Raw genomic sequence first — 15,651 nt, forward strand, 5'->3', positions numbered from 1 at the left:
TTATCAACATTTTTTTTAATTTCAATAATATTATTAATAATGGTTTTTTTACTGTGTTGTGTTATTTAAAATTTATGTTATAATAAATATTTGTAACTTACAATGCATTTTTAAGGAATATTTCAAAATTAGTGACTATTATGGGAGTCCTTGTAAAGGAGACTATTAAAAGCATTCCGTAAAATATATTTAAAAGTGTTATTATAAAAAAGGGAACCGAGAAAGGAAAAAAGAGAGGAATCTAGTGCCATAAGTGTCATAGAGTGATGATGATCCCACCAACAACTTTGGGTCGGATGAAGATCATCTTAATAACTATGTGACATTCACAACAAATGCTAGGAAACAAAATCATGCTAGGAAAATGGGAACAAGTGTGTGATGTGAATGCTAAACTATTAAAATAAAATGCTAACCTGATGAATTAAGTTGAATCCAAAGAATTATTATTTAAAAGAAGAATTAATCAACCTGTAGAAACTCAGAAAGAGTTACATAAAACCAAGCACATGCTCGAGAAGCTTAATTCAAGTGGTGAAAAACTGGATGAAATACTTGCCACTAGCAGGAGAGATAAAAAAAAAAGTAGTCGTGGATATGTGGATAAAAAGAAGGTAGTTATTAATAACTTTACACAATGCATTGCTTTGTACATGTAGGTTCAAATCTATCAAGATGCACCTGCAAGTGGCAAAATCTTTAAGAATCTTTGAGTAGTACAATTTCAGATTATGTATCACGTATTAGGTCTTAGCTTTAAAAAGAGTGCTTTTATATCACAACCCAACATCGACAAACCATGTTTTTAGAAACTGAAATTATCATTTTTGGAGCTCAAAGTTTTATTACTTGCACATATGCCTCAACAAATTTAGACTCAAAACTTCACAGGACAGATTAATATAGGTGTGATGTTTCATCATTGAATATCATAGAATCCACTTGGTGAGGAGAATGATCGATAACTCTTTCATTTTTACATATCTAGTTATAATCATCAAATTGCAAGTTGTTGACACCATTTTTTTGATAAAACGGAGTTGACTTAGATTTTGAAAACGAAAACGAAAAACGGGAGTCGCCACCAATCTTTTTTGATAAGGTGTGATCGGGTCACCTCGAAAAGTGGTTGTTTTTAATAAATTATTTAATTTTATTAAAAGAACGATTTTGGTCCACGAAATTCAGAAAAACGAGTTCAGGAGTCGGTTACGTACGATGAAGGATTAACACCCTCGTAATGCCCAAAATTGGTACCTAGTTAATTAATTAATATCTTAATGTCGAAGATTGAAAACTTTGAAAAGTTTTAAAAATACGATCCTTAAAAAAAACTCGAAATACATGGATTGAAATTTAAGATTCTTTTGTTCCGAGAAAATATCACACCCAGCACATTAGGATACGATACTTTAAATCCTCAAAACCAAAATCACCTTATGGTTTCCAAAATCCGTACTTTGAAGTTTTAAAATGATATTTGACTATTTGGTTAAACGAGAAATCAAAACCCAACATGTTAGGGCACATTTTCTAGAATTTCCAAACGCAAAATATTCCCTCTCTAGAATAAAATATTGCGTTTTTTTTTTTAAGATTGAAAGCTTTGAAGAGAAAAAAAACACGATTCTAGGGATTTTCGAATAACATGGGCTGGAATTTAAAATTCTTTTGTTCCGAGAAAATATCACATCCAACACTTTAGGATATGATACTTTAAACCCTCAAAACTAAAATCACCTTATGATTTCCAAAACCCGTACTTTGAAATTTTAAAAGGATATTTGGCTATTTGGTTAAACGAGAAATCGAAACCCAACACGTTAGGGCACGTTTTCTTAAATTTTCAAACGCAAAATATTGCCTTTTGAAAATGCTCCTTTTGAATCCGAGTAATAACTAATGAAATGTTTTTTTTAATAAAATAAAAATAAAAATCATATGTGCGAATTTGATCATATTTAAAAATACACGGTTTAAAACAAGAAAATATCATACACGATTAATAATAATAGCACTATATACATTGAACATAATCATGATGTAACATACATAAATAAACAATTATATGGCATCGATGCTAACAAATCCTAATGCTAACATGCATGAAAAATGACGATGTAAATGGCAATATTAATATAATAATGACATTCATAACGACAACTATAATTGTCGAAACCATTTTTTTGAAAACAAAAATTTAGTTGTCGACTTTAAAAACAAAACTGGAGTCGCCACCGATCTTTTATTAAGGTGTGATCGGCCCACCTTAAAAATAATTTTGGTCTGCGAAATTTGAGGAAACAGGTTCGGAAGTCAGTTACGCACGAGGAAGGATAAGCATCCTCGTAACGCCCAAAATTGGTACCAAATTGATTTTTTTAATGCCTTGGTGTCGAAAATTTGAAAAGATTTTAAAAGGAACTTTTTTATTTCATGAACGAATTAAAATAATAAGACATTCCTATTTCAAAGAAATAAAACACCACACCCAGTGAGTTAGGGCACAATGTTTTTAAATCTTCAAAATATTCGAACATTGCCTTTTGCTTTTGAAAATTCTTATCTCGAGAATATAAATGTCATGACCAGTAAGTTAGGACCCAACATTTTAAATTCCCAAGAATAAGCTTTTATTTAAAATTTTCGAATTTATTGCAAAGAGGATACTTAGTGTTCTAAATTCATCGAAAAATAACCGCGATCCAGTAAGTTAGGACACGACCTTTCTCGAGAATCATGAATGCCAAATATTCAAAAAATAAGAACGATTTTAATGTTTTGACGAAACCCAATGTATATTTTCCTTAAAAAGTATTGTAAAATGCTAATGTACACATAAAACCAAAACTTTAACTTTAAATTATATGTATATATGTATTTTCAAAATATAAGTATGATACATAAATAAACTTTGAAAACATGTATATGCATATATTAAAACAAGTACATATAAGTATACAAAAATAAGAAATGAATGAAATATATAAAACAAAACAAAAAAACTTATTATAATTTCTAAGAAAATATGTATGTATATATATGAAAATATATATATATATGTGTATATATTTACAAGGAAAAACAAAAAATATATCTAATATATAAATAAACTACGAAAATATATATATATGTATATGAAAATGTGAATGAATTATAAAATGAAAGAATGTATATGTATTATAAAATGTAAATGTATATATATATATATGTATATATAAACTATATATAAAAAACTAAGAAGATAATATAATAATAAAATATATAAAATATGTGTACGTGAATTAATAAAATAAAAATATAAAATTATATATATACGTATATATTTACAAAGTAAAAAAAGTGTAAGTATATATAAAATATGAGTATGTGAAAAAAAATTTAAAAGTGTGTGAATAATAATAATGTTAACAATAATAACAATAAATAAAATAAAATAAGGGTATAGCATAATTATGATAAGAAACTAAAATGGATTGAATTGAATTAAAAACGAAAGAAATGGGCGGATTTAGAATAAATTTAAAAAAGAAAGGACCCAATTGAATGCGCGCGTGACATCGGAGGACCAAAAGGGAAATTATCCTGTCCTTCCAAAACGCAGCACAACAGGTGACCCAATCGAAACAGAAGTAAAATATGCGGCCTAATTTCTGAAATAAGAAAAAGGATTTAATTGGAAGGCGTTGCAAAAAAGGAAGGATCAATTGCGCAATTTTACCCTTCAAGCTAGACGCGCGGACCCTTGCTTACGGGTCGGGTCGACGCGCGGGTCTGGCTTTGGCAAAACGACACCGTTTTGGTGTCCTCATTTAAACCCCCTTTTTTGCCAAAAATGTCATTTGCAGCAGAGGAAATAAAAAAAAAAACTAAAATCCTTTGTTTATCTGCTAGGGTTCCATGCCCTGTCTCAGCCGCCGCCGTTCTTGGCCAATCAGCCTCCGTTCGCGACAGAGACGGCTTCAATTCAGTGATTCCGGCGAGAGAGAGGTAAGTTCGTCCCTTTTCTTTATATTTTAAACAAAAATAAATAAAAATAAAAAGAAACTCTATAGAAAAAATAAGATATATGTATATATGAAACAAAATAAAAGAATGATAATCTCAATGAGGTAAAAACCAGAGAGAAAGAAAACCTTTGTCTTTCAAAAAGAAAAATCTATTTGCCTTTGAATTTCTTTCGGTCTCCCCCCATTTTACAGATTTTTGATGGCTTTTTATAGCCAAAATTACAGCAAAATAAAAGTAAAAATCCTATTTCATTATTTGCTGCGTCTATTGCTGTTTGGATCCGCTTTTCTCGTAGGTATGGAGGCTGTGGAAGAGGTGTACGTGCGCGGAGGATGCGGCGACAGTTAGGGAGGCTGCTGTTGGGCATGCAGCTGAAGCTTGCTGCTTCTTAGGCTAGGTTTTTTTGAATATGGTTTTGGTCTGTAGATGGGCCTGCTGTATTTTATTTTGTATAGGCCCGGGCAAAAAAAATTGGTATTACAGCTGCCCCTCTTTGCTCGTTATCGTGTTAAAAAGACCAATTTTTGCCCGGCCATATGGACCTTAGCGTTAGTAGCCTCGTTCCTTCCTACTGCATCTCTAGAGGTATAGGAACTGGTGCTTCAATCCACTCCTACTGTAATGTCGGAGAGATAGGATTCATACATTGTAGCTTTTCAAAAGAACTAAATTTGCTATCTTTAATCTGTTCCACTACAACTTCAGGGAGATAAGACCTGTAGCTTCAATTTGCTCTGCTACAACTTAAGGATAAATCTGACGCGATCTGCTCAACTGCAACTTCGGAGAGATGAGATCTGTGGTTTTAGTCCACTCCATTGCAACTTCAAGGAGATATGATTATTTTCTTCTGTCTACTCCACTGCAACTTTAGGGAGATAAGACTTGTATTTTCAATCTACTTCGCCACCAGTATGGGAAGACAAGATCTGGTATCTTTGATCTACTTCACGCCAGTACATGAAGATAAGATCTGTTTTCTTCGATCTACTTCACGCCAATACATGAAGACAAGATCTGCTATCTTTGATCTACTTCACGCTAGTACATGAAGACAAGATCTGCTATTTTCTATCTACTTCACCACCAGTATGGGAAGACAAAATCTGTTGACTTTGATCTACTTCACGCTGATACATGAAGATAAGATCTGCTTTCTTTAATCTACTCCACCACCAGTATGGGGAGACAAGATCTGTTGACTTTGATCTACTTCACGCTGATACATGAAGACAATATCTACTTTCTTTCGATCTGCTTCGCCACCAGTATGGGAAGGCGAGATCTGTATATTCGATCTACTTCATGCTAGTACATGAAGACAAGATCTGTATTCCTTCGATCTGCTTTGCCACTAGTATGGGAAGGCGAGATCTGTTATCTTTGATCTACTTTACGCCAGTACATAAAGACAGGATCTGCTTTTTCCTTCGATCTACTTCGCCACCAGTATGGGAATGCGAGATCTGTATATTCGATCTACTTCACGCCAGTACATGAAGACAAGATCTGTATTCTTTCGATCTGCTTCGCCACCAGTATGGGAAGATGTATATTCGATCCACTTCGCTACCAATATAGGAAGACAGGACCTATTATCTTTGATCTACTTCACGCCAGTACATGAAGACACGATCTGTTTTCTTCGACTTACTCCACCACCAGTATGGGGAGACAAGATCTGTTTCTTTGATCTACTTCACGCCAGTACATGAAGACAAGATTTGTTTTCTTTCGATCTGCTTCGCCACCAGTATGGGAAGGCGAGATCTGTATATTCGATCTACTTCACGCTAGTACATGAAGACAAGATATGTATTCCTTCGATCTGCTTCGCCACCAGTATGGAAAGGCGAGATCTGTTATATTTGATCTACTTCACGCCAGTACATGAAGACAATATCTGCTTTTTCCTTCGATCTGCTTCGCCACCAGTATGGGAAGGCGAGATCTGTATATTCGATCCACTTCACTACCAATATAGGAAGACAAGACTTGCTGCTTCTCAACCTGCTCAACTGTTGTTCAGGGAGATAAGGCTTTATGATTTCACCGATCTGTTCTCTGGGGAACATGACCTGTATAATTCACTTTATGAACCTAACTATGCCTAATGATTAGGATGTCATGATCAAATGAATCAAATACTCCTAACTAGGCGTGTATGAATGACATTTGAATGAATGCAGAATGTCATTTTTTCGAGAATGATCCCTCATTTTCACTTAGGTTATCATTACTCAAAGTTTATTTAAAGTTTCATCGCTAATGTGCTATAGCACCCTCTTGCTCAGCTGGCGTCTCGAAAGAAACACTTGACCAGATTGCCCCTCATTGTAAACCTCCAAGTTTGATCCATTGGGATGCAAAATTTATATCATCTTTCTCCCGTTGTCACCCAAGAGTAAAAAGATTTGGTCTTTTCTCAATCCTCTACTATCACAATTCAAGGATACAGGATATGAAACTCTTTGGTCCCTTACACCATTCCCAGGGTGTTATACCAAATTCTCATGCACAAATGAAGAATGTTCCTCTCCAAGAACAACTTCTTCTTATTATTCGGTGATCATTGCTTGCTTGTTCATTGAAGCCTTGTCACCAGCATGACACATTGCCATTTTGTCCAATCGATGTTTTAGGCAACAAAATTTAAAGGGATAGTCTGAATTTAGACTTTTCCCTATTAGATTTCCAACCTGGTGCGTTCTAAACAATAGTCCTGTTTTAGGTTCCTGTATTATTTAGAAACTTCTAGAGTAATATGCAAAACTTCCCTTGTGAAAGTTTTATTAGTCTATTAACCATTATTCTAATGCAACATGCTTGCAAAAAGATCATGGATAAGAATAGAGTTGGCTCTGAGCATAGCTCGAAATGAATAAATTATCAAGGATAATAAAGATGGATAGCAAGGAAATTGATTTAGGAATGCATATCTTGGAAATGAATGAAGTGTTCTAAGAATAACAAAAATAGTATAAGGATTAGGTGCCCCAGATATCGCAGCCTGAACTTCTCTGTACAGACTTTCTGAAGACCATTCTGACTTTAACATGTGTTTAGGAGATCTACAGTACTTTGTCGATGCCCCCAAAATGTCGCCTACCCTTTCCTGTTGATTCAGGTATAGCAAGACCACTGCATATCCCATTCTGATCAGTATTTGAGCTGCTCTGATTACTTCATGCCCCATTCTGATCAACATTTGAGCCGCCCTTTTTCGGGTTTTCAACTCAAATCCCCTTTAGTCTAAGGCGCCCTTTGCGAGTTTTCACCTTAGCCTCTCCTTTTTTTTTACTCAAGGCTCCCTTTGTAGGGTTTCACCCTGGTCTCTTTTTTTTTTTGACTCAAAGCGCCCTTTGTAGGCTTTCACCTTGGTCCCACCTTTTTTAAGCAGAGTATTTCTTGACTGAATCTGAGTTTACAGGACTTTGTAAATTTTTACCATCCATCTCACTCAAGATCAAAGCTTCTCCAGAAAAGGCTTTATTTATAACATATGGACCCTTCTAATTTGGCCTCTATCTTTCTCTAAAATCCTTTTGTATAGGAAGGATCTTTTTCAATACTAGTTCCCTCTTGTGAAATTCTTTGGGACGAACCTTCGGGTCTTCCTCTTAGGATAAAATGTAAAGAAATGACAATTCGACTTCAATGAGTAAAGCTATGATAAGCCAAAGAGGAGGATATTGCCTCAGCAAAGAAAGTTTACTGCATCATTCATAGCATCGATGTTGAACCTACTGCCCATTTCTGACATCATGCTGTTATTCAGATTACAAGCTAGTGCTTAACCCGAGTATATCTGGGTATGACCATGTGAAGACATCATTGAATTCTTGGGGTAGCTCTATAAGGTCCCGCCTCGTCTTTGTGATCATGTCAATTCACCAAGCTCACAATTTCTGATAATTCATCGCAATGTAGGATCTGTCTATCCTCTTATTCTATCACCCTCCTCAAGTCTGGAGATAAGCTACAATCTATGTCATCTTCAAAGTTATGAGATCCCTCTAAACACATGTCTCACTCAAAAGGAAATTTTGAGTATGTAGCAGCGTCTCTTATGACATTGATATTTGGGGACCCATAGTAGGTATCCGAGAATATACAAAAGAATGTATGAATAATATGAATGAATGGTTTGGCAGAGAAAAAAAAATCCAAAAAAAATGAAAAAAATGTAAAGAATGAATGAACATTTGCTCAAAGATGATTGCAATAATGTATTTCATTAAAATAATAATGTTCAGACGTGAGCCTATTTCACAAAGAAAACCTTATTGCTTCTAGGCTGAAAGCAACAAGTGTGTTCTGAACATTACTCTAACAGACTTTAAATACTTCAGGGGTTTCCTCCGCAGTCTCATTATTTAGAACACCTCTAAGGCAAATATCTAACAAGGACCCTTTAAATTGTGTCTGCATATATGGCATCGATGTGCAAATTTCTCACCACTTCTTCATACATTACAGTCCCTCCATCCTCAATCATGATTGGGTAGCGGATTTCCTGCGCTAGACGAGTCACCAAACTTGATAATACCCATGTTGATAAGTCTTTCAACTTGCTTCTTGAAGGCGGTGCAATTCTCAATCGAGTGTCCCGTAATTCCCGCGTGGTAGTCACATTGTGTGTTCGCATCATACCATTCGGGATACGGAGGTTGTAGAGGCTTCACATGAAAAGGGGAAACAACATGTGCATCAAACAAATTTTGATACAGTTCCTTATACGATACTGGGATTGGTGTAAACTGGAACTTTTCAGTCTTTATGCCGGAATCTTGCCTCGATGAATTTTGTTGATTACCAACCACCTTTCTTGGCTGAACAGTAACTGATTTAGAGTAACCCGTGTTGTTCACCTCATTTTCTCTTCTTTTTGAGACTGACCTCTTGTTACTCTCCTCTATATCAATTTTCCCATTTCTTATCGCATTTTCGATCATTTCACCATTCATAATTATGTCAGAAAAGCTTTTTGTAGCATTTCCTAACATATGCGTAATGAATGGGGCTTTCAGTGTGTTAATAAATAGCATGGTCATTTCTTTCTCCAAGAGCGGTGGCCGGACTTGGACTGCGACTTCCCTCCATCTTTGTGCATATTGCCTGAAACTTTCACTCGGCTTCTTCTCCATATTTTGAAGGGTGATTCTATCAGGAGCCATGTCTGTCACATGACTATATTGTTTAATGAATGCTTGCGCCAAGTCTCTCCATGAACACATCGTGGCACGACTCAACTGATTGTACCACTTGGATGCTGCCCCTGCAAGGCTGTCTTGGAAGCAATGTATTAATAGCTGGTCATTATTAACGTATCCAGCCATTCGCCTGCAGAACATGGTGATATGAGCCTCTGGGCAAGTCGTCCCATTGTACTTCTCAAATTCAGGCATCTTAAATTTATGAGGAAGTACAAGGTCTGGCACTAAACTCAGCTCTTTTGCGTCAATGCCTCGATAACTTTCAATGACTTCCATCGCCTTGAACTTCTCTTCGAGCCACTTGCATCTCTCCTGTAACTGTCTCGGTAACTCCTCTTTCACTCTTTCCTTCTCAACCACTTCATCGAAGTCAGGAATGGCAGAGTTAATAGGATTATTTTCGGGATTAAAACCCGGCCCCGTTTGGAGGTTCGAAATACCAGCTCGAAATTGTTAAGGCATGATGGTGACAGTAGATTTGCGCGGGTATTCAGCTTGAGCTCGCTCATGTGGAGGGGTGAGACCTGGAGGATAGAAAAGTTCATCATCATTTCCCTCATCGACATCTGCCATGAGACCTTTTCCTTTGTCACCTCCCTTAGTTATCAGTCGGGTTAACTTTGCCACTATATCCTCTTGAGATTCCCGCATCTTCTCAGACATTTCTTGCTTCATCTTGTCTAACCGCTCCTACATTTGTAGCTGAAGCCGGTCTTGCATCTCTTTCTGGTACTGTTCGAGCTTCTCTAATCTCTGATCCATATCTTTTGTCTTTGCTCGAGTGCCGTATCGGTGTCAGGTTGGTTTGTTGGTTTCCAGGTTAACTGAGCAATAATTTTAATTAATTAGGATCAATTAAATGTTTTTAATGCATATCATGCGATGCATGAGATGAATGCATAAAGAGACGTTAATTCTGATTCAATTCCATTTAGAAAACTTTACTAGAGGACAAATTTCTTTACATAAAGCGGATATATATACGGCTTTGCCCTCATACTCCAAGCAAAGACATCTTCTCCTTCTTCATCCGAATGTTAAGATAAACCTCGCGAACTTCCAAAGGATGTCATTGCTAGCTCATTCTGCTTGATTCTGGTTGCAATCCGTTGTCTGCCTATCCTCGCAATGCTCATTAGCTTCTTTAAGAAATTTGGAATGTTGAAAGCTCTTAGACAATCATCTTGAATCCTCGGGGCCCCGAAGTAAAGTCACGAATTCTTCCATCGCCCTTCTTGCATTTCTTGGAATACATTCAGGCTGCCGAACTATTTTCTATTTTATCAAGAAACCCGTTTTCTTATGATAGGCTTTCTAAATTAGCAATCAAACTTGAACCAACATCTCTTTTCTAAAATGCAAATGCAATGCAATCATAACCAAAACAAAACAAAACGGGTTAATATCGGGTATAAACATTAAATCCAATACAATCAGGAAATAATAAAAACTCCTAGTCAGGTATCTACTAAGGTTTTGAGTAATTCTACCTAGGGTAAGTTCCTAAGGTTCACTATATGCGGTTTGGCTTCTAAGGTAAAGGTACCCGAACCAGTAGATTCCTCGATCCTCACCCATTATAGGCTCATGTGGATCGAGTTCAGTTCAGGGAGATACATTTCCCTATAGCTGCACGGAGATGAAAATCTCACGAAGACATAGGTACGGATGTATCCCGGAAGCGGTCCACTACCCTGCACGGAGGTGAAAACCTCACGAAGGACTAGTTTCTCGCTCCCACTTAAAGGGTAAAATGCAAAATGCAAATGCAAAGTTGCCAACACCATGATGAAAAAATCAATGAGTGCAAAGGGAACTCATGAATTATTTAAAAACTTTTGATTTTCGACACAAAGACAAAACATAATCAGTTTATGGCTCGACTCTCTAAGGTCCCCAGTGGAGTCGCCAAGCTGTCGAAACCATTTTTTTGAAAACAAAAATTTAGTTGTCGACTTTAAAAACAAAACTGGAGTCGCCACCTATCTTTTATTAAGGTGTGATCGGCCTACCTTAAAAATAATTTTGGTCTGCGAAATTTGAGGAAACAGGTTCGGAAGTCAGTTACGCACGAGGAAGGATTAGCACCCTCGTAACGCCCAAAATTGGTACCAAATTGATTTTTTAATGCCTTGGTGTCGAAAATTTGAAAAGATTTTAAAAGGAACTTTTTTATTTCATGAACGAATTAAAATAATAAGACATTCCTATTTCAAAGAAATAAAACACCACACCCAGTGAGCTAGGGCACAATGTTTTTAAATCTTCAAAATATTCGAACATTGCCTTTTGCTTTTGAAAATTCTTATCTCGAGAATATAAATGTCATGACCAGTAAGTTAGGACCCAACATTTTAAATTCCCAAGAATAAGCTTTTATTTAAAATTTTCGAATTTATTGCAAAGAGGATACTTAGTGTTCTAAATTCATCGAAAAATAACCGCGATCCAGTAAGTTAGGACACGACCTTTCTCGAGAATCATGAATGCCAAATATTCAGAAAATAAGAACGATTTTAATGTTTTTACGAAACCCAATGTATATTTTCCTTAAAAAGTATTGTAAAATGCTAATGTACACATAAAACCAAAACTTTAACTTTAAATTATATGTATATATGTATTTTCAAAATATAAGTATGATACATAAATAAACTTTGAAAACATGTATATGCATATATTAAAACAAGTACATATAAGTATACAAAAATAAGAAATGAATGAAATATATAAAACAAAACAAAAAAAACTTATTATAATTTCTAAGAAAATATGTATGTATATATATGAAATATATATATATATGTGTGTGTATATATTTACAAGGAAAAACAAAAAAAAATATAATATATAAATAAACTACGAAAATATATATATGTATATGAAAATGTGAATGAATTATAAAATGAAAGAATGTATATGTATTATAAAATGTAAATGTATATATATATATATGTATATATAAACTATATATAAAAAACTAAGAAGATAATATAATAATAAAATATATAAAATATGTGTACGTGAATTAATAAAATAAAAATATAAAATTATATATATACGTATATATTTACAAAGTAAAAAAAAGTGTAAGTATATATAAAATATGAGTATGTGAAAAAAAAATTTAAAAGTGTGTGAATAATAATAATAATGTTAACAATAATAACAATAAATAAAATAAAATAAGGGTATAGCATAATTATGATAAGAAACTAAAATGGATTGAACTGAATTAAAAACGAAAGAAATGGGCGGATTTAGAATAAATTTAAAAAAGAAAGGACCCAATTGAATGCGCGCGTGACATCGAAGGACCAAAAGGGAAATTATCCTGTCCTTCCAAAACGCAGCGCAACAGGTGACCCAATCGAAACAGAAGTAAAATATGCGGCCTAATTTCTGAAATAAGAAAAAGGATTTAATTGGAAGGCATTGCAAAAAAGGAAGGATCAATTGCGCAATTTTACCCTTCAAGCTAGACACGCGGACCCTTGCTTACGGGTCGGGTCGACGCGCGGGTCTGGCTTTGGCAAAACGACACCATTTTGGTGTCCTCATTTAAACCCCATTTTTTTGCCGAAAATGTCATTTGCAGCAGAGGAAATAATAATAAAAAACTAAAATCCTTTGTTTATCTGCTAGGGTTCCATGCCCTGTCTCAGCCGCCGCCGTTCTTGGCCAATCAGCCTCCGTTCGCGACAGAGACGGCCTCAGTTCAGCGATTCCGGCGAGAGAGAGGTAAGTTCGTCCCTTTTCTTTATATTTTAAACAAAAATAAATAAAAATAAAAAGAAACTCTATAGAAAAAATAAGATATATGTATATATGAAACAAAATAAAAGAATGATAATCTCAATGAGGTAAAAACCAGAGAGAAAGAAAACATTTGTCTTTCAAAAAGAAAAATCTATTTGCCTTTGAATTTCTTTCGGTCTCCCCCCCATTTTACAGATTTTTGATGGCTTTTTATAGCCAAAATTACAGCAAAATAAAAGTAAAAAATCCTATTTCATTATTTGCTGCGTCTATTGCTGTTTGGATCCGCTTTTCTCGTAGGTATGGAGGCTGTGGAAGAGGTGTACGTACGCGGAGGATGCGGCGGCAGTTAGGGAGGCTGCTGTTGGGCATGCGGCTGAATCTTGCTGCTTCTTAGGCTAGGTTTTTTTGAATATGGTTTTGGTCTGTAGATGGGCCTGCTGTATTTTATTTTGTATAGGCCTGGGAAGAAAAAATTGGTATTACAATAATTATAATAAATAAAGACTAAAACTTGAAAGTATTTAAAAAAGGGACAAATAAATAAATAATGAAATAAATAGCAACCATAATGGCCAAAACGAAATGAACAAACCAAATAATAAACAAACAAATAAATAAATAAATAAATACTAATGTAAGTCTGATTAATAATTGAAAATAAGTAAATAAATATTAATTGAAATAATCAAAGAATCTATTTTTTTAAATAATTAAAAAAATAAAAAAAATAATTAAACAAGGTAGGGGACCGAAATAGAGCACGTGCAAGGAGTGAAGGACTGATCTGGAAAATATCCCCGTCCTTTATACACGTCGTTTTGCACAGGGACCTAATTGAAATGGGTTTAAAAGTGCCGCGGTCGAAATAAAATAAAATAAAAAAGGGATGGACCCAATTGTACTTCACTGCATAAACGGAGGGGCTGAACATGCAATTAGCCCCTCCTAGCAAAACACGAGGATCCTCAGTACTGCCGGGTCGGGTCACGGGTCAAATGCCAAAACGATATTGTTTTGGCCACTGATGCCAAGGCTCAAAACGGCGTCGTATTATGCCCCATATGAATATTTAAAAAACACAAAAAAAAACATTTCATTCTTCACTTTAAAAAAAAAGAAAATAGAGAGTCAAACTCTCTCAATAAATTTCCTTTCTCCGGCTATTAGGGCCTCTCTGGCTTCCGATGCGCCGCCACTATGGCCAATGGCCGACGACGAAAGAAATGGGCTCTTCGGCCCTTATTTCGCAGCGCACCAAAGCTGGGTCCTCAACCCAAGGGACCGAGAGCTTTAGACCTCTATCAAAGCCCGATTCCGACGACGGCGAAGGGTCCTCCGCCGACGGAGCCACGGGCGATTCAGCTATGTCTTTCCTCTCCTTTTTTCTATTTATTTCGTATATACAGAAGATACAAAAAATGGATCGAAAAAAAAATGCGAATCGAAAATGTTAAAAAAAATCACCTTTAAACTTGCTTTTTGTTTTTTCTTATTGCAAATGTTCGTGTTTTTTTTCTTTTTTCTTTTTTTTTTACATTGTTTGGTTTTTGGCTTATATAGCCGAATACAAAGTGATTTTTCTTTTATTTTTCATTGCTTCTACTGTTCTTGGCTGTTGTTTTTGTATTTCTTGCAGGTATCTTTCTTTTGTAGATGATGGCGGTCAACGGAGGCAGGAATTTGCCATTTTGGTGCAAGTAGGGGCTGCTTCGGGCGACGAGTGTGCTGGAGGCACATGGGCAGCGACTTGAGGGGCATTAGGGTTTTGATTTTACTGAAAATGTTTAAATGTTGGGCTAGGGTTATTTTGGTTTTGGGCCAGGGTGTTTTGGGCTCATTCTTGTAAATGGATTATTTTTTGGTTTTATTTGGGCCCGGGCATAAATGGGTCATTACAGTTACCCTTCTTTGCTCGTTGTCGTGTAACGAGAACAGAGCAAAGACTAAGAAAGACCAATTTTGCCCGGTTTCCCCAAGTTCTTGACTTCTTTTTGTGCTTTTCTTCTTCAAGTAGTTTCGTTTCAGTCGACTACGTCTTGTTGCTTCGATTCACTCCACTGCACTTTAGAGAAATATAGTTTGTAGCTTCAATCCACTCTGCTACAACTTTAGGGGGACGAGATTCGTGATTTTAGTCTGCTCCACTGCAACTTCAAGGAGATAGAGTTTGTGGCTTATATCTACTTCCCTACTGCCTTGGGAAGATAAGATTCACAGTCTTCGATCTGCTCCACTACTGCTTAGGGAGATAAGATCTACAATCTTCAACTTACTCTACTGCTGCTTAGGGAGATAGGATTGGTGGCTTGAATCTGCTTCCCTACTACCTTGAGAAGATAAGATTCGCCGTATTCGATCTGCTCCACTACTGCTTAGGAAGACATGATCTGCAATATTCAACCTACTCCACTACTACTTAGGGAGATAAGGCTAGTGCCTTCGATCTGCTTCACTGCCAGTACAGGAAAACAAGATCTACAATCTTCTTCAATCCATTCCACTATAACTTCAAAGGTATAGGGTTTATGGTTTCACCGATCTGTTCTGGGGAACATAACCTGTAGAACCCATTTCATGGGCCTATTTATGCCTAGTGATTAGAATATTATGATTGGAATGAATCAAAATTTCCTAACCAGATGTGTATGAATGATATTTGCAT

The 15,651-nt window shown here is 35.7% G+C and overlaps 1 protein-coding gene across 1 annotated transcript; it reads right to left on the minus strand.

The window, feature by feature from the left end:
• Positions 1-8,227: 8,227 nt before the first annotated feature.
• LOC121219953 (uncharacterized) lies at positions 8,228-10,850 on the minus strand. Its single transcript, XM_041098820.1, has 2 exons — positions 10,193-10,850; positions 8,228-10,051 (listed from the first exon to the last, which is right to left on the minus strand). The coding sequence occupies exon 2, from the start codon at positions 9,501-9,503 to the stop codon at positions 8,502-8,504; it is 1,002 nt and encodes a 333-aa protein (XP_040954754.1). The 5' UTR covers positions 9,504-10,051; positions 10,193-10,850; the 3' UTR covers positions 8,228-8,501.
• Positions 10,851-15,651: the final 4,801 nt, after the last annotated feature.

Source organism: Gossypium hirsutum, chromosome D08, assembly GCF_007990345.1.
Source record: "Gossypium hirsutum isolate 1008001.06 chromosome D08, Gossypium_hirsutum_v2.1, whole genome shotgun sequence".
Classification (NCBI taxonomy): domain Eukaryota; kingdom Viridiplantae; phylum Streptophyta; class Magnoliopsida; order Malvales; family Malvaceae; genus Gossypium; species Gossypium hirsutum.